This window comes from Fundulus heteroclitus, chromosome 18, assembly GCF_011125445.2.
Source record: "Fundulus heteroclitus isolate FHET01 chromosome 18, MU-UCD_Fhet_4.1, whole genome shotgun sequence".
NCBI classification, from domain to species: Eukaryota; Metazoa; Chordata; class Actinopteri; order Cyprinodontiformes; family Fundulidae; genus Fundulus; species Fundulus heteroclitus.
This window is the reverse complement of record NC_046378.1, coordinates 28,860,754-28,888,313: the sequence shown is the minus strand read 5'-3', so window position 1 is coordinate 28,888,313 and position 27,560 is coordinate 28,860,754. Positions and strand designations below refer to the sequence as shown.

Sequence of the window (27,560 nt, the reverse complement as noted above, 5' to 3'; positions counted from 1 at the left end):
CTAATAAAAGAGCAGGAGACCGGACGAGTCCACATGTGAGGAGTCGAGTCACAGCGAAAGGGAAAGTGAACGCGGGGCGATAAACTTGGCCTCGCTGTTGCCCAGCTCTGGATGCAAAATGCTTTCTGTCTGAACACGCCGTAATACTGTCACCGTGGGCGTTATGTGGGCCCACCTCACAGATTCCCTCCATTCCTGCGTGATTCCCCCGAGCTCTTTCAACTTTGCTTGCTTTCTGAATACTTGTCAATATTTTTTTTATTCTGAACCGACAGGAGGGAGGGCGCTTTAATGGTGAGCCGTGATTCATGACGAGGAGTTATTAACAATATTTGTCCTGTTTTTTTTTTCTTGTTTTTTTTTTTCCTTTGCGGGAAGGAAGCGTGGAGGAGATAAAGGCCGGCTGCAGGGTGAGTCCCATTCCTGAAATTCACCTGTGCTTGTGCGCAAACAACACCCAGAGGTTTCCATGGAAGGGAAAGGCCACATTTAAAGCGTGAAAAGTGAGTCTGGCCTCTCCGGACAGAGGCAAAAAAAATCAGCTTGGCGTAGCCATCACACACACAAATCTCTACTTTTTTTTTTTTTTTTTGTTATTTTTTACAACTTATATCATACAGTATACAACAGCTGTGTAGTGCATCTTCCTTTCCAGCCTCAAGTGTGTGGAGTTTTTTTTTTTTGTGCAGAATCCAGTTATACAACGCATTGCATAGTCCCTTTTTTTTTTTTTGAGATTGTCAAAGTCTTTTCAAATCACAGTATACACGATGGACGACTCCAAGCAATCATTCGCAGTAATGCTGGTACAGTAAACCGAGTGTGAAAGAAAAAACATGGAAGACTCCTTTAAAGACCAGTAAGAAATCTATGCAGAAGATCAATAGTGGTCGTTGTGATTGTCACAGGGGGTCGCTCGCGTGCAGACAAGTCCTCTCCTCTTCAAACGTCTTCATATTTGCAGTTTAAGTCATCCCAGTCCCTTTCTTAAGGTCCACAAAGTTAATTCTGGTGCTTTTTTGTTCCTTTATGTGATCACAGAAGATGACTTTTTTTTTCTTTAAACTGAACACTGTTTTCTAAGATTTGAGTTGGAATCAAAAACATCCCTGTTGATCATTCATGTGCTGCAGAGGTGCATCCAGACTGTCCCCCCCCCTTCCCCTCCCAGGCTCCCACTTCCACGGCCTCGCCTGCTCCGCCGCCGCTCCTCCATGTTTGTTGACCGAGCCGTCGTCCAGCACGCGGCCGCGGCCCATTACCAGTTGTCATGTTAACCTCGGTGGGAGGGTGAAAAAATGCGCTCCGGTTGCCGAGCAGCGGGGAAGTCGGTCGGACGCTCTCACCAAGCTTGAAGGGGACACTGGAAAAAAAGAAAGGCAGGGAGGAGTCAGGCAAAGTGAGCCGGCATTGCTTAAAACACAGAAAGGCAGACGCGTTTACCCCGGGGTGGGTCTCAGGGGCGCAATCAGGGGTTTTTATTAGGAGGACTGGTGCTGCAGTTCGACGCGGCTTTACAATTCGAAGTTCATGAACTTGTTTACTTCACGCACTTTTTACAGTTTGCAAAACTGCAAAAAGTGTGCATAATTTAAACAAGACAACGTTAGGTCCCTAATGACCTTCTACAATTTAAGCGTGCTGCCCATAGAGTATATTACAGAGCTCGGAAAAATAAAAATGACTAAATTTGTGTGGAGTGGTGGGCTAGTGGTTAAAGCACAGAGGTTCAGGCCAAGAGGTTCTGAGTTCAACTCCCACAAGCTGCCATTCTGGCTCCCTGAGCAAGACCCTTAACCCCCAGGTGCCACACAGTGGCAGCCCAAGGGGATGGGTTAAGATGCAGAAGTGAATTTATCCACTGTGAGATCAATAAAGTTCAATTATTATTAAATAAGGTTCAAATATTTAGTTTGAACTGCTCCTCTCCTTCTGCTGCATCAAAACATGTCCACTTGATGGCAGCAAAAACAAGTAAGATACAAATTATTATTATTATTATTATTATTATTATTATTATTATTATTATTATTATTATTTGTTACTATTTTTTATTCAGGATTAGCAATGAAAGTGTCCTTTTACTATTACTATTATATTACTTTACAGGATGTATTGTATTATAATACTAAAATGTTCATGTAAAATGTGTAAAGAGTCCTAAAATTAAACCAACTTTTACCGTAGCAGCATAACCTCAAACCCTACATTGTAAAATAATCGTTTTAACAATTCACACTCATAACAGTTCCTTTAGAATAACTGTAACAACAATGTTTTTTAAAGTAAATCAGGGTAGTTTAAGGACTCTTAATTAGTCGTCAGGACTTCCTATTTAGCTCCAGTATAAATAAATAAATGATGGGACACTGAGGCGCATTTCCCCTAACCCCCACTTTTCAAAACCGGAAAGACAAGAGAACATGCTGTTCAAGTGAGGCAGAGGGGCGTTAATCTTCCTGAGGCAGGAGAAAGTGCTGCTCGTTAATATCTACTTGTTATTATCTACAGTCAACGCGGTAAAAACAATCCAAAGTGTGAGAATCATCCCTGAATGAGGACTAAAGATTTTACCAAGGATAGTAGGGGATATAGAAAAACGAAAAAGAAAAGCCACTCCCAAAGTTCCCTGTTAGAAAACCCTAACAATGCCTAGTATCTAGAGAAAAAAAAAAAAAAAACTACAAAGTTAGCCTTTGCTTTCTTATTCATGACCATCTTAAGCATTAGCAGGATTCATCGTCTACACTACGGATATAATTTTACTTTGCTGAGTACTTTTGTGTATAGGAGATGTAATTGCTTGTTTATATGTAGCAGTGATATACACCGGTTAATGTTATAATCAATCTATTCATGCTGTTGTTGTAATTATGTGTATTTAGGTTATGGGGACGTACATTATGATGTATTGCCTGAACCCTGTGGAGGGGAAACATCTCCTCGTCTTCTATTTTATTTTTAACTTTATGTTTCTACTAATTTGTTTTGTTGTTGTCTATTTATTTCTTTGTATTCTTGGAGTTTCCAAATACTGTATTCTGTTTTTATTTATGTTAATTTTTGTTGGACCCCAGCAAGATCTGGAATAAAAAAACTAAACTAAAATGTGCCATCTGAGACCAGCTACTGACTCTGGGCATTTGATATAAGATAAAACTGGAGTCCAAAATGTGTCTTTATCAATTAAACATCCTCAGAAAGTCTTGCTGCTTTAAAGAGGATTCACGCTAATTTATGTAGTCACAAGATTTTAGGAGGAGAGCATGTAGAAGAATACATTTACCTGAGCAGCTGTTTAAACTGAATGCAGGGAAGAGCTAAACGCCATGTTGCTGCATTGAAAGGATGTTTTTATTTCTGTTTAAACAGTGAAGGGAGCTTCTATCCGAGGCACCTGAAGGCAGCGTTTAGCTAGATTACACACCAGCTAATTCTGCTGATCAACGTTTTGTGTGGTAAAGTGCTAAAGAAATTGGAATAAGGCTATCCAGACTCTTCTTTTATCTGATCACCAGCAAGTTTTTTTTTTACATTTCTGGTTGTTTTTCGTGTATTTTAATAGGAAAAATGTTATTTTTCTAACACATTTCTCTTCCACGTAAATGTGGGATCTCTGCTTCAAGCAGCCCTGCCACACCTGACCAAATACATTCCCCATTCCTCTTCCCCTGACTCTAACAAAACCTGTTTCCACTCTCTCTCCCCCCCCCCCCCCCCCCCCCCTTTAGGACTGTTGGAGGGATTTACTTTTCACCTGCCTCTCTGCGGAGGGAGACAGCTGACCCCGGGGCGACCCCGCAGCCAGCAAACAGCCTCACCTGATAAAGCTGACCCGCATCCGAGACCTGAGTCATCAGACCGCCGCGCTCTGAGCAGAGGTGAGCTGAGCGGGCCCGGGTATAATGGAGGGCTCCAGGTAAACAGTGGGTGCTATAAAGCCCAGGACACGCAGGTCGTTTCATGAGAAAGAAGTTCAGCCCAAACGAGTTGCTGATAAGAAAATATCGGGCTTTTCTGATGATTGCTCAATAAATAGAAGGGTTTGGGAAAATGCCAGACAATAATGCTGAACAAGCAGGAAGTAAGGTTTTCTGATGCTCGTATTTTATGGTTTGTTATTTCTTTTTTTTTAAGGGTGCTCATCTGTTTTTTTTGTTTTTTTAAAACAACTTTTTAGGAAATATGTGTTTGTATAGTATTCTTGCTTTTTAAAAAAAAACATTATTCAGTCAAACAATTTCTAAAGAAGGGTAATTGAATAAAACATGAAAAACAAAAACTCTCAGGGATAAAATTGCATTCACAAATTTAAGTTTAACAGATTTGTATCTCGTTAAAACTATTTAAATCAGTTTGAGGTACCTCAGGCTTACAGATGTCATGCAAGACTTTTTCTATTATTGTTCTTTTTTCGGTCCATTGTATTATGATGTTTAGTTTTGTAAAATTCAATATAATATACACTGTATGGTATATACAGTTAAATATTATACTGTACATACTTTAATAGGTTGTGTCACTTACACATTATTGTATTATAAAATAAGGTATGGTGTTGCATTGCACCATGTAATACATTAAAACAAAACATTTTTAAAATATGATAGAAAAAAAGCTTATTTTATTGTATTATAAAATATATTATGTCGCTTATAGCAGTATATAGATATATAAATATATATTGGAATTTACTATGCTATACACCACATTATGTACTTTACAATACAGTACTGTACAGTATAGTATTATAAAATATAACACAGTTCAGTATTATACAATATAATGCTCTTTCCAATACAGTGCTCTCAATACCATATAGTACAGTTTGTATAGTAAGCTCTATTGCAGGTGTTGCATTTTGAAGCACTTAATATCAAATAATCTGTGTTTTATAATACATATATTACCAAACAATACTGTCTAGTTCAGTACTATACAGGACAACAGCACCGTGTTATATTTGCAAACACTGACGTAATTTTGCTTGCAAAAATAAAATCTTGTTGCATTTGTTTGTAATGTATAGCAATGTTTTATTTTTCCATGATTCATTTTAACATACAGAATGCATCACATTCCTTTATTGATTGCTTTAAACTTTTTGTGTGTTAATAACTAGAGGTTATTAATTCTGGGGGGAAAAAATTTCAAAATAAAGCATATAACTAATTTTGGAGATGTTAATAAAACAGAATGATCGAAAGAGTCACTTTAGGCACAAAGAATATTTTTGGTTTTGGTGTGTTTTTCAAAGCATATCACCTTCAGTTTGGTTGCATTTTGGGCAATTTTAATTTGTTAAAGGTTCTCAGCTCTGTTCACTTTCCTTCCAAGGTGCTATAAACGACAAATCTTCTTAATACAGATCGTGCTTTATTAATCTTTTCCCAAAACAAAAATAGCACCCGACCTCGTCTCCCATCATCATCATCATCATCATCAGTGAGTACGCTGCGAGAGCACCCGGCCTCAGCGTGGGAAATTAAGCATGTGAATGCACAACATTTCAGGCTAGAGCGATCACGGAGCAGAGCAGAGGGAGAAGTAGGAAAGAGGAAGAGGTGTAATTACCAAAAGGAACGAGAAGAAAAAAATAACCCCCCCCCCAGCTGACTCATTTCATCTGCAGCCGCACTCTAGCATGGAGGAAAAGCGGCTGCTGAACTTTGATTAACAGCTCCCATTTCCTGATTGCAGAGGTGACTCTCACAAGGACGATGAAAGTGGAAAAGAGGGAGCGTTAATCAAGAGGTGTTCAGGTTGAGGAAGCGTGTGACTGATTGGAACAAAGGAAATAGGAATCGTGAGGAGTGTCCTATCCATGCATCCATCTAGTCTGCTTGTCTGAGACCGTCAGGCCCAAACAAGAAGTGAAAGGGTTATTCTGCACAGCTACCCCTGGCCTAAATGATTGGGTTTGAGTTGGATTTTAGTCATTAAAGCTGCATGGGCTGAGCTAATAAAGTAAAGTATTTACCCAGGAGAGACCCCCGAGTTGCATCATCTTGTTTACAGCAGCGTCCTAACAGGACAAGGAATTAAACAAGTCAACAGAAAACCATGACACACGCACACACACACTCACACACACACAAACACTTTCTACCTGTCTGTGTCTACTTCCTGCTGTAGGTGTGTGCGTCAGCGTATGATTTATTTTATTTTTTTTTAAAAAGGAATTAAGATAAGAATGTGCAGCACATTTAACTCTGATTCTCATGCAAATGCCCCAAATAATCACTACGAGAGCGAGAGATCAGGAGGCGACCCTAGCTGTGGTCTGCAAGACGTGACACGGTCGGAGGAGAAGACTCACCGTCTTGCTCGAGGACATGGAGCTGAGGGTGCTGATGCTGTTGGCGTCCGTGACCACCATGGCCGAGGGGAAACGTGACGGGTGGGAATATTGGGGGGGCTCTTGTTTGTGGGAATACACTGCAAAAAAAAACAAGAAAAAAAAAAACACTTTTAATAAAGGAAATGTGTAAAACACAACTTTCATTGACAGAAATATTTGCATTTTCTCTGAAATAGATGTGGTAGAGCTGTGCAGTTAATAGGAGGTTCCAAATATTTTTTTTCTCTACAAACTTTACGCTTTAGCAATTTTTAAAAAAAAATATATTTAATCCTGTTTAATCCTGTTTTACAGAGGGGTTCTGTTACCCAACTCTCTCAGCTTTGATGAAACAGAGATAAGGAACTATCCCTTCGATTTGTTTGGTATCACTGTCAAACCATCCAGGTTCTTCAGCATGTAGCTCTGGTGCCACGTTTGGCTCTTCACTGCAAAATTTATGACCGCAAAAAACAAAAACGAGATAGAGATGGGCATGGTTTTATGTAAAAAGGCATTTTTAAATGCTAGTTTGTTTATCTGAAAATCTGCATAGAAATCACGTAACAGATTGGTACAAGAATTGCTTTCCCTTCAACAATTTGTTTTTCTTTCACTTTGATGTCATCAGGTGGAAAATAATACCGGTTTTTGTTTTTTAAAGTTGTCCGTCTTCCATAACTTACATTTGTAAAGGAAGCACTCGGTCTTCAAGAAATTGTATTGTTTCCCGCGTTCCAGAATGAGTTATATTTTGATTCAAGGATCAAGTGAGGTTTCAGGGTTGAAGGCATTTGAAACCAAACTGAAAACTGCTTTTGACAGAAACACTCTGGATGTAATTTTTGGTTCTTCTCACATCAGACGTGGGCTATACTATCTACCTTTTACTGCTGCTAATTAGAGAGCTGCTAAAGGAGCGTTGTCTTTTTCAAGGGGAGAAAATCAAGCCTGTACAAAGAGAGGGGTTAAATAATAATGCTGCGTTTGATTTGTCTTAGCAGTTGGAATGCAGAGGAGGAAACGTCTTCCCTCCTGCGTTGAATAATTCATAATCACAAGCTGGAAAAGCAACTGGACTTCCTACCTGAGCTCAGTGGTCATCATAACCAATTTTTAGCAACATCTAAGTCTGCACCTATTTCCTGTGAGCAGCAGCTATATTGGATAATCAGTGTTACTTCATAGATAGATAGATAGATAGATAGATAGATAGATAGATAGATAGATAGATAGATAGATAGATAGATAGATAGATAGATAGATAGATAGATAGATAGATAGATAGATAGATAGATAGATAGATAGATAGATAGATAGATAGATAGATAGATAGATAGATAGATAGATAGATAGATAGATAGATAGATAGATAGAATCAGACTAAGGAAGTCGAAAGGGAGGCAAACGCAGGGCCGGATTATCCATAAGGGCCAGTGGGCCACCAACCATGGGGGGGCACCACATGACACATGCTTTAAAAATATATTTTTCATAAATTGTTATATTATTTACTTGAAACTGTTGAAAGACCAAGCATTATTCGTTTTGTGAACACTGATGTCACACTAATAATAAATATTAAATAAATCAAGATTTTTTTGATTTCAACATTTTAAAATGAGATATTTGAATATTGCTCACTGCTCATATGCCTACATGTAGTTGTGTAAGTTAGTAAATACTAAATTACATTACAGAAATCCCCTTGATTATGTCTGATGTTTTTGACCGGAGGACAGCACAGGTAAGGGGAGGGGGAGGGGGGGGGCTTTGAGGTATAGTGCCCAGGAGCTCCACATTGTCTTAATAAGGGCCTGGGCAAACGTTGGACTTTCCGAGTTCAGAGGACACATTGAATGCACCGTGTGTCAGCCTGGATGCTGTTACCATGTTTTAAAATATAAAACATCGTAACTGAGAGGTAGCTGCAGCCTGGGGAGAGAAGGGGAACCGATACGTTTACGAACTGTAAAACCAGAGGGTCACCATGGCGGGGAGTCTTTTTTGGTTTTGCACTGAAACTTAAACTTCTTAACACACGCTTAATGGTGCTAATAGCTGTGAAAGGAATCAAGACGGGCACCAAACACTGGAGCAGAGAGGAGGAAAGCAGAGAGTTACTGACTGTGTGAGTGCGTGACTGTGGCCATGAAGGGCTGCTGGCTCATGTGGCTGGGAGACTGCTGCATCAGGCTCTGCTGGTGGGGGCTGTGGAGCTGCTGGGAAAACTGCACCGGCTGGAGAGCTGCAAGGCTCCCCGCCACGCTGTTGATCACCGGCACCGTCTGAGACTGTGACGTGTTTAAACCTGATGAGATCACGACAGCACGTCACTTACACCGAGGAATCAATACGGAAAAAAAGAAAAGAGGAGATCACATCAGACTTACTCTGTGCTATGGCCATGACTCCAGACAGAGGCATGATGAGGTTCTGTGTCTGCTGGTGGCTGTGATGGGAACTGTGGATGTTTGTCAGCGTGCTGACGGGAGGAAGTCCTCCGCCTGAGCCTGAAATCTGGGGAAAGACGAAGGAAATATGATAAAACTTTATTGCTGTATTATTTGCTTTCAGCTGAAAACAGCCTCTCGGTTATGAGAGCTTGAGTATCTGCTATGTAAATCATGTTCAAAGTGAAACAGATGTTGCCTGCTAAAACAAACAGCAGACCCAAATGTTGACTCAGTTCAGATTCTTTTGTCTAACATTTCTCCCGTGTAACTGGTCGTGTGGCGTAGCACACAAGGAAATCATAAAAAAAAGAGAAAATATATTAAAAGGAACATAAAAGACAAAATAGCAGTGAGTGTGGGAGTTGCAAACGGTTCAGACAGCTGGCGAGGTCCCTGTGGATCCTCCCCTCGTTAGGGCCGACGTTAATTTGAATACGGCTCATTTCGTGACCACATGGTGAGAAAAACGAAAAACGGACAGTGCAGACCGTCACAGCACAATGTCGGCCCTCATTTCACAGAAACCCGCTTGGAAAGGTGGAAGTGCCCTGGCAGGGAAGTTAGGTCCGTTTAAACAGAGTCCAACGATTTAGTGTGAACAACCGATGGCTTAAAATCAGTTTACACGTCATATAAATAAGTTTGTTGGACTTTTGTAGATTCTTCACTCCTTCTACATCTGGTTCAACACCTGAACGCTACAGAGTAATGTTGTTGTTTCAGGAGTGGCTGCATTAACATAGAGCTGCCCCCTCCACCACATGATGCCAAATGCCTACGATCTCCTTGGATTTATGCTTGGTAATACCAAGCCTGGTTTTGTTTTTTGTGTTGATCAGAATAGGAGACACAATCAGCAGTTCCAGTTGACTAATATTAGGATAGAACAAGATCCTAAAAAGTTACAGTTATGAAATTAAAGCTGCTGATAGTTTGTGTTGCACTGTTCCTATAGTTTGAAGTCATCTAAATGAGACGCCAGAAAAGGCGGCAGACCAACAGCCCATCCCCCGCCTATGGCTGCTTGCTGCCAGTCAGCTGGCTGAAAGAATAATATGACACCTTTAACCCAACTTTTACAAAAAAAATTAAAATAATAATAATAAAGCCATATTTGATTGCTCAGAATTATTTCTGGTTGTGGAAAAACATCAAGAGCTACATGTGGAAAGTACACGAGCAGCACCCATAATTGTTTTAAGGCAACGCTGTTTTAAGCTGCCAGGGTCCAAGCAGCATGTCTGACTGGAAAACCTCAAGGATATTGATATTTTTTCTTATTTTGCTTAACAAAATATGTTATAAATGCTGGTTTTTGACATGCTGATGCGTGTGTGTGCGTTTTTCTTGTTTGGGCCAGTTATTTTATTTTTAAGCACGCGCTGCACAGTAAGCTGTCATGGTCAGGTGGGAGGCCTGGGCAAATATGAATGAAAAAGCAGCTAAAATTCAAAGACAAACTCTGAAAGTTCTTTGGAAATTCTGAACAACTGTTGGTCGAGGCCACTTTGTCATCTTGCATGTAAGTCTGGCTCCCAGTGAGCGTAAAGCATAATAAAATTAGGGATGGTCTTCAACCAAAGTTCTTTAAAAAAAAATATGTAATAGGAAAAGAGGTTACAGGAACTATAAAAGCGAAAAGAGAACCAGACATGGTCAAATGGAGGAGTCATTCCTCCGCCTTCAGCTCCTCTTTGCTTGGCATTTAATCAATAAGAACAGAGCGTAGCATTGTGAGGTTTGTTGGCAGAGCGCTGAACATACCCGCCTGCTCAGGTGAAGGCTGCCTGCTAAAACGCTGCCGCCCATCTGAGCTCAAACAGAGGCGCACAATGCGATAATTGTTGGCCCGAGGGTCCATGGGAGAGCAGAATCAGGGTTCATGCTGAATGCACGCCATGTCTTATCTAATCTGGTACCGCGGAGGCCCGGCTGTGCTCACTCACCATCTTGGCGTCAGGTGACAGCAGACTGTGGCTGTGATCCAGTCCTCCAGGGGACACCTGCTGGAGCACCGACTGGCTGTTGCTGCTGTGGTGACTGATGGCGGTGGAGGAGGAGACTTCGCCAGGACCTTGGCCATAACGCACTGACGGAGAGAGAAACACACACACACACACACACACACGGCGGGTTACTTTCATGATGCATGGACCATGTGACGTAGGACAGAGGGTTAGAGCCGCAGCCTGGCTCTGCTGCTCTTTGACTCAGACAGGGTAGGACAAAGCAAACAAACACACTCTCTCACACACACACACACACACACACACACACTGACCTGTCCACGGCTGCTATCTGGCGCAGCACAGCCAAGGCCATTCCCTGTGTGCACGCACTCACAAGAGCCCAACTTCCATCAAACTCTCCGATCAGCACACAAACACGGCTGACGAGGTGCCTCGTTACGTCAGTGCGAAGGTTCACCAGCGGTGGAAGGGATACTGACATTCAGTGTGAGGTTTGCTTACTATTCCCAACCCCCTGAAGCTTTTCCCATTTCGTCATTTTAAAACCACAAGTGTGTAAAAAAAAAAAAAGGGGTTTTAGTGTGATTTTAAGTTATAGACCTACACAAATGAATGCACAATTGTGAAGCAGGCAGGAAGGAATATGCAGTTTTCAAAAAGGATCCCAAAAGTGTGCTGCGCATTTGTATTTGCTCCCCTTTGCTCTAATACCCCTAAACAAAATCCAGCACAAGCCAACTGCTAGCAGCAATCACCCAGATAACAATGTCCACCAATGTAACCAGCGTCATGAAAACCAAGAAACACAACAGACAAGGGAGGGATACCTCTGGAGGAGCGGCAAAGAGAGCAAAATTCAGGAGAGGCAGCTGACATGGTGACTATCAACCCCGCATTTCTCAAATCCGGGCTGTATGAAAGCAAAAAAATAAAGCCATTGTTGGAAGGAAGTCTGATTTGTAGTTTCCCCCATAAGCCATACAGCAAATAATATATGAAAAAAAGTCCTCCAGTCAGATAAGACACAAAGGTAACTGTATGGTCTTAAATAAATCAACGTCTCTGGTGGAAAATGAACACATCGACCTGAACACATGATGAACACAGTTAAACATGGTGGTGGTTGCATCATGCTGTGGGCATAGGTCTCTTCAGTAGAGCGTGCTCAGGGTTTATGAGAAGATAGACGGAAATAAAAATGGGGAAATCCATGAAGAATGCCTGTTAGAGTCTGCAAAAAAAAAAAACCAGACTGGGACAAAGGCTCACCTTCCAGCGGGACAATGAGCATAAAGCTGCAGCTAGAGCTAGACTAGTATGGTTTAGGTCAAAGCATGCTCATGTGTTCATGTGGTCCAGTCAAAGAACCGCCCTAAATCTAGCTGTGAATCTAAGGGAAGGCTTAGATGGTAGAGATAAGCCAATAAGCCAAAGGCGGTTCTACAAAGTGTCGACTCAGGGTGCTGAACGCAAATGCACGGCACATTTTTCACACTATATTTACAAAAAATGTTGAAAACCCCATTCTCCTTTCAAGTTTTAACTATGCACATCTTTCATCTGCTCTCACTCATTTAAAAAAATATTGAATCGGCAATAAGACCAAATGTGGAACGGCTCAAGGGTCACGTATCTGGAAGTCTACTGCACAAATTAGACACTTTAATGATAATTTGCACCATTCATTTTTCCACCATATATTCACATACTTACATACAACACTGCAATGAAAGGAGGTGTAATAGCATCCCTAAATCCAAAAGACTGGACTTTTAATTGTCTCTCTAAGGAATGCTAAGCCAATCCTTCAGCACCCCCAACACACACACACACACACACACACACACACACACACACACACACACACACACACACACATAACTGACAATCTAATGCCTGTTTGCTGATGCAGGCCCCCTCTGATACCAACAGAGTAAACATTACACAATTACAAGCAATGTCAAACACATTCTTATCCTGTGGTCTCAGCCTCACAGGGACAGGGAGAGCGTCCCCTCCCTCAGTGACAATCCAGAGACGGACTCTGTTTGCACTCAGACGTCCCCGTCTTCCCCCAGATACCCCCACCCCCTCCCCCTCTTCCGTCCCTGACCCGGGTGTGACAGCCCCAGAGCCCATCCGAAGTCGGTCTGACATGACGGCAGGTATTGATATATAGAGCCAGTTTTGAGATAAAAGAAGAAGAAAAAATAGCAGGGAGAGGCACTGACAAGAAAGGTGAGCAATGAGGGAGGCATTGATTTCCTAATGAATGCTGCTGGAACCTGGAACAGGATGTACACAGCTCTGTGTGTGTAGTTTCTGGTATCATTTTGAAAATCCCATAAATTCATCTTTCATTTGAGTTCTTGGCTGCGGTTTCTAAACACCAACCAACACCTATTTTGTAGGATTATATATTCACTGTATATGCATATTTTCCCAATTCCTTAATGAGGCAACAACCTTGACATTAACAATGTGCCAAAAATCTAAAAAATAATCTAAACGCCAACAGTTACGAGACAAATAACCCTTGTCACTGCCGATCTCGACTCTCAGACAGAATAGCATAGGCTCTTCATATAAACCACAACGCAAAATGAGTAAAGATACCATCTAAACAACCATGACAAAGAGCATGCACGCTGTTTGTGAGCATAAAGTTATTTAATCAAGATTATGGGGCCATTTGTCTGCAGGTCCTCCAAACCAGCGGTTTTTTATCCTGATCCTCGGGACCCACTGTCCTACACGTTTTAGATGTGTCTCTGCTCCTGCACACCTGAATCAAATGATCGCGTTACCTGCTCAGCAGCCATCAAGCCTGTTAATCAGCCATTTATTTAGGTCAGGTGTGTGGAAGCAGGGAAACTCCTAAAACACGCAGTTCGGTGGGTCTTGAGGACCAGGGTTGAAAACCACTGATCTACACAATGGGTCTCAAACTCCAGCCCCCGAGGGTAAAATATTCTGCTTTTAGATGTATTCCCAGACCAAAAACCTGAGTCAACCAGCTTTAATTACCTCCTCAGCATTCGGTTAAGTTTTGCAGCGCTGCTTAAAGTGTCTTTTCACGGCTAAGCAACGTGCTGTTGGGAGACGAGGTACAGATTATTAAAAAAACAGACGGGATAAAAGCGAAGCTGCACAATCGCTGCACAGCTCGAGGTCCAGAGGCACAGAAGTTTGGAGAATTGGGAGGGCGGATGCCCGACTCATCAGAGTAAAGCTGTCGAGCAATAATAACGTCTTTCTAAATGCTTCCAGAGTTAATGTTTTTCTGAAGAAATTTTTAACTAAAAGCGGCCATTTGTTGTGATTTCAGGCAGACTGAACGCGCAACAGGGAGCTTGTGAATATCTAGGTGGGGTGCCGGTTTGCTAGCTCTAAAAAAGGTTGCTACTCTTAGGCAACCTGGTTCCTGTTGTCCTGCTCGCTAGAAAAACTTTTCAAATAAATCTTCAGTTTATGAATCGAAATTCATGCAGTAAACGTTACTAGAGCAGACATTGTGTTGTGGATCAAGTTTGGTGATACAAAAGTAATGTTGCCACTCTCCTGCAACTTTTCAAAGCATATTCCTCAATTTCTTTTATGAAAATGTATATACCTGTCATGAGCTACATGCATGGACAGCGCTGAAACAGGAACCTTGTAGAAATTAGGTTGTATCCACATTAAAAATATCTCCCTTTGGGACCATTTAATGCGAATAAAAGGTGGGGAGAAAAGAGAAAATGTATACATTTCCGCAAATTCATTCATGTTACTGTGGACAGGGAACAGTCTTTGGCTATAATTTAAAGCGATTTTGTCCTAAAAGCGCTGAATTTAGGCAGCTTCCTTCCACAAAAACTGTCAAGTTTGTTTTATTTTTTATAGTTAAGATCCTTCCTGCTTCAAGTTTACTCATCACAACCCGAATATCTTCAGGGATCCTACTTAAAGGGGAAAACAAGGGTATCAAACATTTCATTTCACTATCAAAACCAAAGGTAAACACATTTTAACCAAGCATGCCTCTGATAATGCCCAGCTGTTACTTTGAATACAGATATGGAAAAGCTGCAGTGTCATATTTCACCGGCCTAAAGTACCTGTCGTCCATTTTGTCCAGCCAACAGACTTCATATTGTCTCCTGTGACATGCTATCAACCCCACAACAGCCCGCCGTGCCTTGTAAACACTGCCGCAGAACAATAAAGCAGTCCATTGGACTCATGACCCCCGTTGCGACACAATGAAGGAGGACTCATAAAAAGTCAGTTATCTTGGAGCGGGGCGACCTCTCTAAGTGTCACAGGGAGTAAAGGATGCTATTCAGGGGCAGTTTGGTTTCTTTGGATTTGGCAGGAATTTGAGCGGCAGGGAACCAGAGACTGAGTTAGGACAACTTTCCCGACTGAAACTCAAAAGTTAGCCGGTTTCCCCGAGTTGCTTTTTTAGCGTTACATAAAGAGCTAAAATATGCTTTTGGTGCAGTTGCACAAACAAGCAAAGGAGCTTTTGCTTGCTCTTTGCGAGTGAGGGGAGGGCGGGAATCCCAGAAGGGGAGTGGCAGCGGAGGAACTTCAGCAGGTTTAAAAGGCCCACGCTCTCTGTGTGACCCATGTAATATCAAAGCCTGCCTCCCCAACCCCAGGCAGTGGCCATTGTAGAGCGGCTGCATACGACAGACCTCCTGGGTCTTTGCAGGACGTATCCGGTCCCCTTCTTTGTGGCTCTCTGGGAGAGCGGGCAAAAGGAAAGTGCAGAGCTGGGCAATCTTTTCTGAGTCTGTATCTGTGTTTTCAGCTAGCCTGAGGCGAAACCAGAAAGCAGCGAAGCCCACAGATCATACCCCCCACTCAGCCGCTCACTACTGTATCCGATCTGGAACTTCTGAGTCTGCCGGTTTTCTAATGAGCAGAACAACGCAGGAAGCTCGGCTACCAGAGCATGGCTTTTTAGTTTCATGGCGAGTCCAAGTCCCAAATCAAAACATAAAATACTTGATAGTTAGTAGAAGCTTTTCTTTCCAAGTCAGGCTTAAAACAAATGCAAAAACAACGCTAAGAACATGCAATTTGACCTTTTGGTTTAAAGGTTTTGCTAAAACTACACACACATATAAATAACCTAAGTTTTAATTTAGTTGCATGTTCTTAGCAGGGCTTCTGCATTAGTTTTAAACACAACTTTTATTAATAAACAAGTGTTTTAGGTTGAGATTTTCCACTAAACTAAAGCTAAGAAATAGCTATATATATATATATATATATATATATATATATATATATATATATATATATATATATATATATATATATATATATATATATGAATTTCCCACTTATTTACATCTGTAAACACGCCATCGACCTATGTGTTCTTAAAACTGTTTCTATTTCCTGTGGGATTGAGGATTGAGGACATTTATTGAAGTAGTAACATTTTTCACTTTTTATAATCTAGCCTTCTTACATTTACTTACTGTAATAAAGGAAAGTTTAGAAAACTTACTCTGCTCATATTGAGCGTGCTTCAGCTCAAGGTTTCTTCCTGTTAAAGGGAGTCATTCCTTTTCACTGTCGCCATATGCTTGTTTGAGAAGTGGGATTGACACACAGGTAATGACTCAATGCAATTTGCAAGGCGTCCTCAGACATCTCATCAATTCACATTATTTGAATGGGAGAACTTGATTGTGTGATATTATGAAGTGAATTGTATTAACTAGATTTGAATCTGAATATATGCCTTCACCAGTTAGAGTACCGTCACTATTCTGTACCTACAGTGTCTTTAATTTTATAATCACAAACAAGTTCATGTACTTTGAATATTGCACGATATTTTTTTTCTCTCTATAGTTATGTATTTTCATATACTATAAAAAAATTATTTTAGTTATGCGTACTTTTTATTGTTGTTATTGTTATCTGTAGCCAAGTTTATTTCAGGAAAACTGAGAGCAAGACTGGTATGAACTGGAACGCTGTACGTTCATTCAAAACATCCTGTTTTTGGTTTTATCTAGTCTAAAGAGGACTGGGCATTAATTTGTACAAGCTTTAGAGATGTTTCGACCCGGACACTAGCAAACCAGTCCCCATTAGGGTCCAACAGCAATGAAATATTTCCCTGGCAAAGAGGAATCGATGCACGGTCTGGACAAAATATCTGATGGCTGACAGCTTCTTTTGATACCCGAAAAGAATCATACATTAATTAATCCTTGCTTTGCAGATTTTGTTTTATCTGATTGATACAAAAATCCTCCCCAAGGGAACTAAACAGATACAAAAGAACCCCAAGGCAAAAACACACTGGATGCATGGTTGTAATTAGATGTCAGATGTCAAACCTGAGAAAATGACGCTACATCATATTAGTACTTGCCTTGGAGAGTTTTTATTCCCCAATGGATGCACACACAGGAAAAAAAAATATCCCGAGTGGATCCAAAGAGAGCCAAGAGGACCTAACAGGTATAAAAAATCCTGAAGGTAATTAGGAATCGCTCCACGTTTGGTACAGATTTTCAGTGAGTTATAGTTGCACACAAACAGAAAACCATGTCCCTAAGGGGGCATTGTGAAGACGCTGACCCGTACCCTGCTTTTGGTTTGTTTGTTGCACATATTTGATGGTAAACTGGTTGTGCAGTAGCGCGTTTTGGATGTGCTCTAAATTACATCAATATGTAACAACTTAAAGCAAAAACCGTCGGCTGACTTATTCTCACGGCTGAATACGTTTGACGAAGGTGCGTTGGTGCCAGCACAAACAGAATTGAAATAAAACGGATTTCATGACCAGACGTTATCAGGAGATTAAAAGTTACGGTGAAGCAAATAAAAGAGCCCAGCTAATCTGTACTGAAGATCAGTTTCAGTTGCCGGAGAAAAAAAAAAAAAAAAAAAAGGAAAGCTCACCACTAAAAATGCACGTCACACTGTTTGACCGTCCATCCAGTTGTGACTGACTGATCAATGAAGCAAAGCAGAATCAATAAAAACTCCCCGAGTGAGAGGAGTATGCTTGAAATGACCCAGGGGTGACCTCTCACGTATGACTGAAGGTGAGCAGGCTGTATAGGCGGAAAGAGGGGTGGAGGTGGTGGTTGAGGAGGGAGGGAGGGAGGGGTGAGCTGGCTTTCTCTGCAGGCAAAGAAGAAGCGGTGATCAGTCCTGTCTGGCCAGAAAGGAGCCAATACCCCGGTGGACAGCTCCTGCTGCTCCGAGTCTGCGGCCAGGCTCAGCAGCTACGCCGGCGGAGGCCCCGGCCGAGATAAATGAACCTGCGTTACAGTCGTGGCAGTCCTCTAATACACCGGAGACAATGAAAGCTCCTGCTGAGGCGGAGTATAGAGAGCTGAAGTCAAGGAGCCCCTTATCAAAGGCCTGGGAGATGTAGCAGCAAAGGATTTTAATTGTCCATTAAGCATGCATAATACAGGCCGTGCCCTGGCAACGCAATGAGACGACCTGCTGGGACGTTATTGTCGGTCCAGAGCTGACGCTGAAAAACAGCTGATGCTGTCGGCAGGATGCCAGCGGGACACCTTGTAAGGAGGCAGCTGAGTCTCTTTTTTTTTTTTTTTTTTTGTGTGTGTGTCTTCCACCAACCTTTCCCCTTCTGCCGGACAGCCTCACCGCTGACCCCTTCCACGGCGTCGCAGCCGGAGGTCATTGCCTGGTCAGGTGTTAAGGTGAGCCGCAACAAGAAAAAAAAAAAAAAAAAAAAAGACCAAACGCAAACAGGCAATCCACAAGTGGGACCAGTTTATCCGAAGGTAAAAGAGCAAGCCAAGGCAAACAGTTTGTTTTCCCTTCAAAGGTGGCCTCGTGTTCGAACACGAGAGGACAACAATGGGCTCTGAGTGCGTCTCTCAAATCCCACTTTTATGGAGGTTGAGTGATGGTGCGGAGGGGGGGGGGCATAAAGCTCCGCGCGGCCCTATCAGTTTGGTTTTTATACCGCGGAGGTAGACTCAGTCAATACTAATTACTCTGCACGCAAACAGCAGGTCAGGGTAAACCGCTCAGAGCAATAACGAGCAGCGTCTGGCCGTTCAGGCGGCTCTCATCATCAGCAGAGGTGGAAAGCGCAGCCCGACGTCGAAGGTGTTCTGGATCCGTCGGTGCGCCGCCCTCCCCTACCCACTCCTCCCTGACCCTGGCCTGACCCTGGCCTGTCACAGGATTGCTGCCCTTTGTGTCATGCCTCTCCAGGCTGACTTTGGAGTGGAGATTGCAGGTACAATGTGGATTGTTCCCAGTGTGTTTTCAAAGATCAGAATAACAATGGCATTTGCTCAGCTCACTCACTCACACTCATTGATCAATCTGGGCCTCTCTCTCTCTCTGCCTCTCTGATCACATCAAGTCTGCCTCGGAAAACCTTTTTCTTTTTTCCCCCACCAGACACAAGTTTCGCTCTAAGGGAAACTGAAACTAAAACGTCACACGGTGGGTCAGCGTACAATCACTGACTTTGGTGTATTTTCGTGTGAATTGTATGCGTTAGATCAAAACTTACTGGGACAAAATTGTGAATAGGAAAAAAATTTAAAAAGGACAACTTTTCCAACTGGGTCTCAAGTCTTTTTTCGGACTCTAACAGGTTGTCCTGGATTTAACTCCATCCATCGTCCCGTCAACTCTGACCAGCTTGTTTGTCCCTGCTGAAGAAAAGCGTTCCCGTAGCATGATGTCGCCACCACCTTGCTTCACCACGGGGACGGTGTGTTCAGGATGACGTGCAATCTTTCTGCCAGACAGGCCGAAAAGGTTCGATTTGGTCTCATCTGACCAAGAGCACCACATGGTGTCCCCCACATGACTGGAGACAAACATTATGCTGGAGTTCTTATAGTTTTCCAAACAGTAAATTTATTCTTACTACTTTTCAACGAATGGCAGATTTTAAGAGTGCGTGACTACTCATTTTTTGTGTCGATAGATTCTCCTACCTGAGCTGCGTATATCTGCAGCTCCTCCAGAGTTACTGACGGGGCTTCTTAGCTGCTTGTCTTGCCCTGGACTGTCGCTCTGCCATGCTCTTTTTGGGGTACTGAACAGCACTTACAGGAGAAGTTCGAAGCTGTTATTTTGCAACCTGGCTGCTATACAATTTTATCCCCGGGCTGTCTGCTGTGTTCTTTGGTCTACATGACCCTGTTTCTTTACCCCGGTGTTGGTTCTTATTTAGGGGTACCAGAATAATAACCTGACCCAGGCCAGATGAATTTCTTTCCGTTCATAGATGTGACGTAGTGGAGAAGCGACCGTGACGTGAGACTGTTTTGATTCATTTAGCAATGGCAGCTCACATCGAGGAAGCAAGCGTTAGCATTGATGCTGCTATTTCTTCCGTGTTGTCCAATCTACCTAATATTGTTTCATTAAAAAGAACACCAGAGAACGGGTCTGAAGGCTTTTGTTGGTGGAAACGATGTTTTCGCCCTTCTCCCGACCGGATTTGGCAAGTTTTGTTTTTTCCTGCGCCGCTCTCATCAGCGTCACGATTTTTGATAAGGCCCAGCCTTCTGAAACGCCATTCCTATGGATCTGTTCCAGATGGACGGGTGGAGCTAGGCGAAGCGAAATTCATTTGGCTAGGGTCAGGTTACCAGAATAAAGGGAGCTAAACACAAATGTGGGTTACGTTGATTTGCAAAAACAATGTTTGAAATCCGTATTCTTCCTCCCACTTTACAGCTGTGCAAAGCTTTGTGCCGGTACATCTAAAAAACATTTGTGCCTGTTCTGTCGCAGAACATTGTTTCCAGGGCACCGGCTCGGAAGAGGTTTCTGATCTCCAGAGGAGAACGCTTACTTGGAGGGGAAGCGCTGGTCTGATGGTGCGGCGAGCTGTGCGACAGCAGCGGGTTGATGCCGTGCGACGGGGCGGTGATGGCGTCCATGGCCAACTTCTGCCTGAAGGCTTCCTCCTTCCGTCTGTTGGCGAACCAGTTATAAACTCTCACTTCGGTGACCAGGTTAGAGCCGAGTCCCTGGGCTTTGGAGGGAGACACGCCCCTCTGAAGACACTCAGCTCTGCGAGAAACAGCAGGAAGGTTGAACATGTTAAAACTCTACAGAGGAATCATCCAATGCTGAATCCCAGAAGTGTTTTTTTTTTTTTTATTCTACCTGTTGCACTCCTCCACCAAAGCCTCCCTCTCCTCTTTGCTGGGATTCTTCTGCCGCTCGTAGGCCTGGTACAGGATTTGTTGGGAGGCAGGCCCCCATTTGAAGCGGTTACGCCTCATTTTCTTACTCAGGGGCTCACTGCCGACCTCTTCGTTGGACTGACCCATGCCCGGACCGGACGTGTTGTACTCCGGGTAGAAAAAGGCCGGATCCTGGCTGCCTTTGTCGGACATACTGCCGATGGAACCGTGTGCTGCTTGGTTGAACTCTGCAAAAAAATAAGAAGAAGTCCCTCAAAACAGTTAGAAAAAATTATATCGACTTTTTTTTTATGTGCTTGTTGCAGGGACAGGCCCAAGGTATGAGCAAACTTTGCAGTTGCTGCTCATCACCTGCATGCTGGCCTGAGAGAACTTGAGTTTAAACTTACAGGTTGACAGAGACAAAAGGTTAACACATCACATACCAGACATGATCCGGTATGAGGATTTCATTGTGTGATAACGTTCAGTAAAGAAATAATGATAATAAGAAATAAAATACCACAGTTTCATTGTTTTACGGTATTTGCACAGAAAAAAAAAGATCGTTTAAAACATGATCTAGTTGCTTTCAAGTCCTTTTCTACTTTCTATCCCTCCAGAACAACCTTTGGTAAGATTAATATGGAGCATGCAGAAAGTTTTCATACATTCACTCTGTGTTTCTTGGCCCATTTTACCTTTTTTTTGTAAGAAGAAGAGTTCCATACAGCCTGAGAAAATCCGTTTTCTGGACATCTCTCTTAAAAGGACTTTTTTTCACGTGTCCTGTCTGGCTGTGCAGCAATAAGAATTGCTGTCTTAATGCTAAATAGAACCCAACAACAACAGAGCCTCACTGCTTTTGCTATAGTATATGCAGAAAGTTTCATCAGATTTTATTTTGGGACTATTTCATGTTAAATGGACTCAGAAAGAAGAGAAAAAGATGAGACAAGACGCTAAAAGGGAGAAAAGGAGCTTAAAAGCACTTTGAACTGGATTGTATGACGGCAAACTGGCCCATGCCTGATGAACGATGGTGAAAACCTTTCATGAAGTTGTCACCAGTTTTAATTTATACCTAATTTAATCAATTAATGCATCTGAGCTGGGACACTTTGCATGTGTGAGGTTTATGGTTATAAATACATCAGCGAGTCAGGGCCTTTTTAAATTAATTAGCAAATGGCAGCCCATTTTGGAAATAAATCAAGTATAAAATAAAACATTTCACCTTTTCACATTTTTCTATTCAACTTCATTGGAGACATTAAGAATCAAGAAACGTTTCTTATACATTTTTTTCTGGGACATACTCCGGCTTAGGTTACACACAATAAACAAGAACCAATAATCAATGGGTATTAAGAAAAAGTATCGCCAAACGCCTTGTAAGCTTGAATTCCCTATAAGGCAACAACAGACTGTCCTGTGTTATAATATTCATCCTGTGTTAAAGCACCCTGTGTTATCTTCTGTGCTCAGCTTTACAGAAGCATTATGGGAGATCAGTAGTGAGGATAATATAAAGAAAGTTTCAAAATGTTATCTGAAGTGCTGTTTATTTAATAAACGATGAAGAGGGACTAGGCAGGGGCCCGATATTGTTATCAGGGTGGATTACTGTTCGAAAAAGATTCAAAACTACAACAATTTTCTTCACATAATTTCTATGGTTTAATTTTATTTGAATATGATGCAAGAGAATGTGACTCAGTGTCACTGAGTCAAAGTGACTCTTTTCCAGCTGTTTGGGACACAGATTAAAGCAACTCCTTCTCTAACCGCTGCTGCGCACTGTTAGTCAGATGGCTGAAATAAGGTTTTCTTTACTTACACTACTATAGTCACACAAAAGAGAGATCTGAAGTAATTTATCTGGAGGATGAACCATAATGAAAATAGTTTCTTGGCTTTCTTGCGTCTTGATCCTTGATAATGATACTTGACTTTCCAAGCTGTTTGGGTGACACGACACCTAGTGCCTGCCTACCAAAGGTTGGTTTTAGCCAATCAGCATCCAATAATAACGTAAGCAGCAGTCGCCATGAGAAACCACCGCAAGCTAACCAAGTCAAGTTACGCTTATTTTGGATGGTGACATTTGGGACAGTCGTGGATTGCCTACAAAACAGATGTGATAGCAGCAGCTACACATACGTTTTCCTGTGCTGCCCCGTTTATTTTGGTGCGGCTGGGTGTTTGGGGCCTCTATTGCAGCAATATGTCCCGCCTTAAACCATTATACTGCAACGTGATTGGCCCGAACCACTTTGGTTTGGTAACGACCAGTTGAGGCGGGAGTGTGATCAGACAGGTGCTTGTGTGTTTGTGAACGCACAAATAGCGCGAGAATTCAGCTTGCGGGACAGTTTAAATTAAGATACTGGGGTTAAAGTGTTTGAGAAAGAATTTTCTCTGGCTATTTGACACGACAAGCACGACTATTTGGAAAAAACACGAAACACAGAACAACGCAGCGCTTCCCCGCCTGTTGTGGTTCACCCGTGCTTACGTAAAAGAGAAATCTGACTGTTCCCTGTCGTGCAAAAACACACAAACAGTGTATCTATCAATCTCATCAAGGCAGAAGTGCGGTAGGCAAGCGGTGAGCAGCGTCTAATTTAAGATGCTGACTGCAGGCTGTAGCAGAGCAGACAACCCAACTAACTGACCAGCTAATATCAGCATAATATTATGTACAATTAGCACATTTTCTCACAAACATATGCTGAATTTTGCAGCTTTTTTCTGGATTTTTGCTTTAGTTTGTGTATCTAAATGACAATATTTTTTTCTATTAAATATGGTAAATTTTGTCATGTTGATCTTGTCGCTCCCCCGTTCAGGACCTACAAGCTACACCAACGTAACATCTCCACACCTTCTGCGGTACATTAACGCACAGTCTACTGTGTATATATAATCTATAGCTATAGATTATATATATGAAGAGTTCATTTGCAAAAACAGATAACTCCGTTTTTACCCAAAAACCCTAAAATGTAAGTGGGGGTCCTTTTGATAAAGGTGTATTTTTGAGATGCCATTATTTTGTTATGTCACTGTTACTTGATCAAATTCACCCAGTAGGTTAGTTTGACTAGTATCACTCTAACAAAATAATTAAAAAAAATGTTTTTTTGGAAATTTATAAATATGGAGTTATCTGTTTAACTGTTTTTGCAAATGAACTCTTCACATATATATATATATATATATATATATATATATATATATATATATATATATATATATATATATATATATATATATATATATATATATATATATATATATATTTGTATGTACCATCAGCATCAAGTCAAATTCCTTATAATTGCAAACCTACTTGGCAATAATTCTGATTCTCATTCTGATTATCATGCATGTTGTAATTTTAATACCTTCCCATTTAGGAGGAAATTATGTGGCAAAAACAATACTCTGTTGGCTCTCTGCTTGATTGTAAAACCCGTTTAAGCATGGACGACCTGATGTAACCTTGAGCCGGCTCTGCTCAGCGCGCACACCGGCGGGATTAATGCGCGCTCCCGCGTGGTGCGCAAACACACACACACATTAAAAGCTGCGCACTGCTCGTCAGCCGCGCATGTTCACCGATCCAAACGTGGACGCCGTGAGAAACTCAAATATCAACTTACGTCGAAGAATTTCCCGCTGCTTCCTGACGTACCAGGTGTAGAGAGCCGCTCGCTTCTGCGTCTTCATGGGCGTGCCTTTGTTGAGGTGCTGCGAGAGGTGGGACTGGTTGAGGCCCGTGATGTCCACCACCTCCCGTTGGGGGATGTTGTGCTGCTGCATGTAACCTTTGATCATACGAGCAGCGCGCCATGGGTCCTCTCTGGCGAGCAGAAAACAAACTGCGTTCAGGCATTAAAGGTGACAGGCAAGTAGAGCAGGGAATAACTCCAGCGTTTTTTTTATTTTCATTGTTGTTAGCCAAAAAGATATTTTATAAGCACCTGCTAAGGGAAAAAAAAAATCAGTTTTGATCATTGCAAAACACATTGCTTCCTTATAATGCAAGGCCTGGAGTTTAAAGAGGTCTTTGCAGCCATTATGAGTCTGTTTATCGCTGAAGCACACATTCCACCGGCTGTAAAAAAAAAACATTTTTCTTTTTTCAAAGGTTAGTTCAAGGAGATCCCCAGAGTTTGAGAAACGTATAGACTCAGAAGATTTTACATTTAAACTTACTTTTTTAGCAGAACCCATTTTTGATTTCCACGTTTCAGTTCTGAATTTCAAAATCGAGCATCATTTTACAATCAATTCAGATTAAGCTATTTTATATTTGTCTGGTTCTTTGGAAATAACACCAGAAGCCAATTTTATGTTGGATTGAAAGTACAAGTCGCAAGTAGTTAATAAAGTAAAAAAGACTAACAAAACGTTATAAACTAACATTAAAACTCATCTCCTTACCTGCACCGTCGCCATGTTAAAGGCTCCGTTTTTTGTTTTTTTTTTGTTGTTGTTTTTTTTGCCCACTCTCTCTGTATGAAATAGCGGCCCTGTAATCAAACATGAGCGCCGCAGACAGACGAACATCAGCAATTATAAAGCTGATCTGCGCTCCACTGTTTGTTTTGGAGAATGTGGAGGCCCGCGTTTAAAGAGTAGCGGGTTAAGTGGGGGAGATGTTAGTTTATAACTTTTGACAATGAATAACCAGATCTCCATTCACTCTAATCACACGCCACTGTGTGTCTTCCAGTTGATGATTTATAGAATAAAATTAATAACAACTTTACTACACGTGGGTTAGTTGGGATATTTGTCCCGTGAATCCTGATCGTTTCTAATACGTTCATAAATATTTTGGTAATAAGCAGAACCAAAAAAAAAATGAATCTAATGGCACGTAGGATACGGGATAAACGCGTTCTTTCATTTTCAATAAGCGTTATAATCAAACCAACGCCATTCACGCCAATACATTGTCATAATAGGCCAGTTCAGATTTAGTTCAGCAATTTAATTATTATTATAATAAAGACAAATTCAGCTAATTATATAATGCAAATTACAAAAGTAAGGATCACGTCGTTAAGTATTAGTGTTAGTAAAGTGGAGAGATTTTGGGACTTATCTGTTTGAAATATCTTACATTTAATTGGGTCACGCTTTTTAAACAGCGCCTGCTTCTTTATTTTATTTATTTGTTTTTAATTCAGATGTATTTGCTTTATCTCATCTGTAAATCGGAATTGTAAGAGATATTGAACTGTGCTATTAATTTATTGCAACGTGATAATTCTTTTGTAATTGTGTTTATTCTGTGTTTAACTTTGTTAAACATTTCAAGCTGCATTCGTGTTGTAACAGTGCTATATAAATAAAATGGAAGAATTAAAAAAATATATTATTATTATTATTATTATTATTATTATTATTATTATTATTATTATTATTATTATTATTATTATTATTATTATTATTATTATTATTATTATAAGCGCTTGGTGCTTTCTCCGCTGTTTGTTGCCGGCTTTTTTTTTATCACTGAGAGGTGGAGTATAGTTAATTATAAATAGATCTAAGCTCAGCTGATATTTTCCAAAGGTAAAGAAATAATCTATTTGGATAATTAGTAACCAAAAAAGCGTGGCGCGTTATTTTAAATTTGTAAACAAACTAGTAAATTTGTTTTTAGGCGAACAATGGCCTATTTTTCTGCTAATTTAAAGTTTTCCGATCCTCGGATTTTACCCATAAGTTAAGAAAAAGTGCGATTATTTGTTTCTGTGCTACTTTTGTCCCTATGGCGTAATTGAAAACTTAAGCGTAAAAACTTTTTTTGAGGAGATAAACTCACGCCAACATGCGGTCCACCTCCGCCCGCTGCTCCGCGGCCTCCTCCGTGTTGAGCGACTGGAGCTCCTTCAGGATGGGCGGGGTGTCGTAGTCGTCCCCGTCCTCGGAGCCCTCGTCGCCGGACAGCTTGCCCTTGCCGTGCCCGTTGGTCAGCGTGTGGAAGACGGGCTTGGAGTCCGCGTCGGCGCCGTTCATCTTGCCGGGCGACACGGGCATGCTCTCCATCTTCACCCCGAAGCCGTGCGGCGGCGGCGGGCTGGGGTCCATGTCGTCCAGGGCCTGGATCAGAACGTCTTTGGTGACTCCTGAGTCCAGCAGGGCGCTGAGGAGCTCCTGCTGCAGGGACGTCAGCTTTGACACCATGTTGGAGAACATTAAAAACACGACATAAGCACTGGGGAGGACGCAGGTTGAACGGATCTTAAAAGTAGAGGTGGGGGGGAAAAGTTTAAAAATAAATAAATAAAGGTCCAGGATTTTTGGCTCCGGGGCTGTGGGGGGGAGTTTCTTTCTTTCCGCGACACCTGCTCCGATGGTCTGCTTCACTCACTTCCCTGCTGGAGGGGAGGATGGAGCCGCTTTGCCATGATGCGCTCTGAGCGCAGGGGGGAAATAAAACATGGTAATGAGTGGGCCGGCTGATGTAAATCCGCGGAATAAGGGCCGCTCCGGGCAGAGGTAGACGTGTTTACACTGCCGCTCTGCTGCTTTTATTGGCTCTTCTTATCAGCAAAACTTTCGTGGACTTCGGACCCTGTTGTAGCCTCTGTGCCATAAAGCGTTTTAA

The 27,560-nt window shown here is 41.8% G+C and overlaps 1 protein-coding gene and 1 long non-coding RNA gene across 2 annotated transcripts; one reads left to right on the top strand and one right to left on the bottom strand.

The window, feature by feature from the left end:
• Positions 1-340: 340 nt before the first annotated feature.
• On the bottom strand, positions 341-27,560 carry hnf1ba (HNF1 homeobox Ba). The gene is made up of 10 exons (XM_012874584.3): positions 26,775-27,560; positions 24,598-24,797; positions 20,910-21,177; positions 20,593-20,813; positions 10,743-10,885; positions 8,734-8,860; positions 8,469-8,651; positions 6,320-6,438; positions 5,981-6,025; positions 341-1,363 (listed from the first exon to the last, which is right to left on the bottom strand). Exons 1-10 carry the CDS (start codon positions 27,146-27,148, stop codon positions 1,343-1,345), a joined length of 1,701 nt encoding a protein of 566 aa, XP_012730038.2. The 5' UTR covers positions 27,149-27,560; the 3' UTR covers positions 341-1,342.
• Positions 1,340-5,974, top strand: LOC110369284. The gene is made up of 3 exons (XR_004933239.1): positions 1,340-1,399; positions 3,732-3,881; positions 5,406-5,974. It is a non-coding gene; the product is annotated as an uncharacterized LOC110369284 (long non-coding RNA).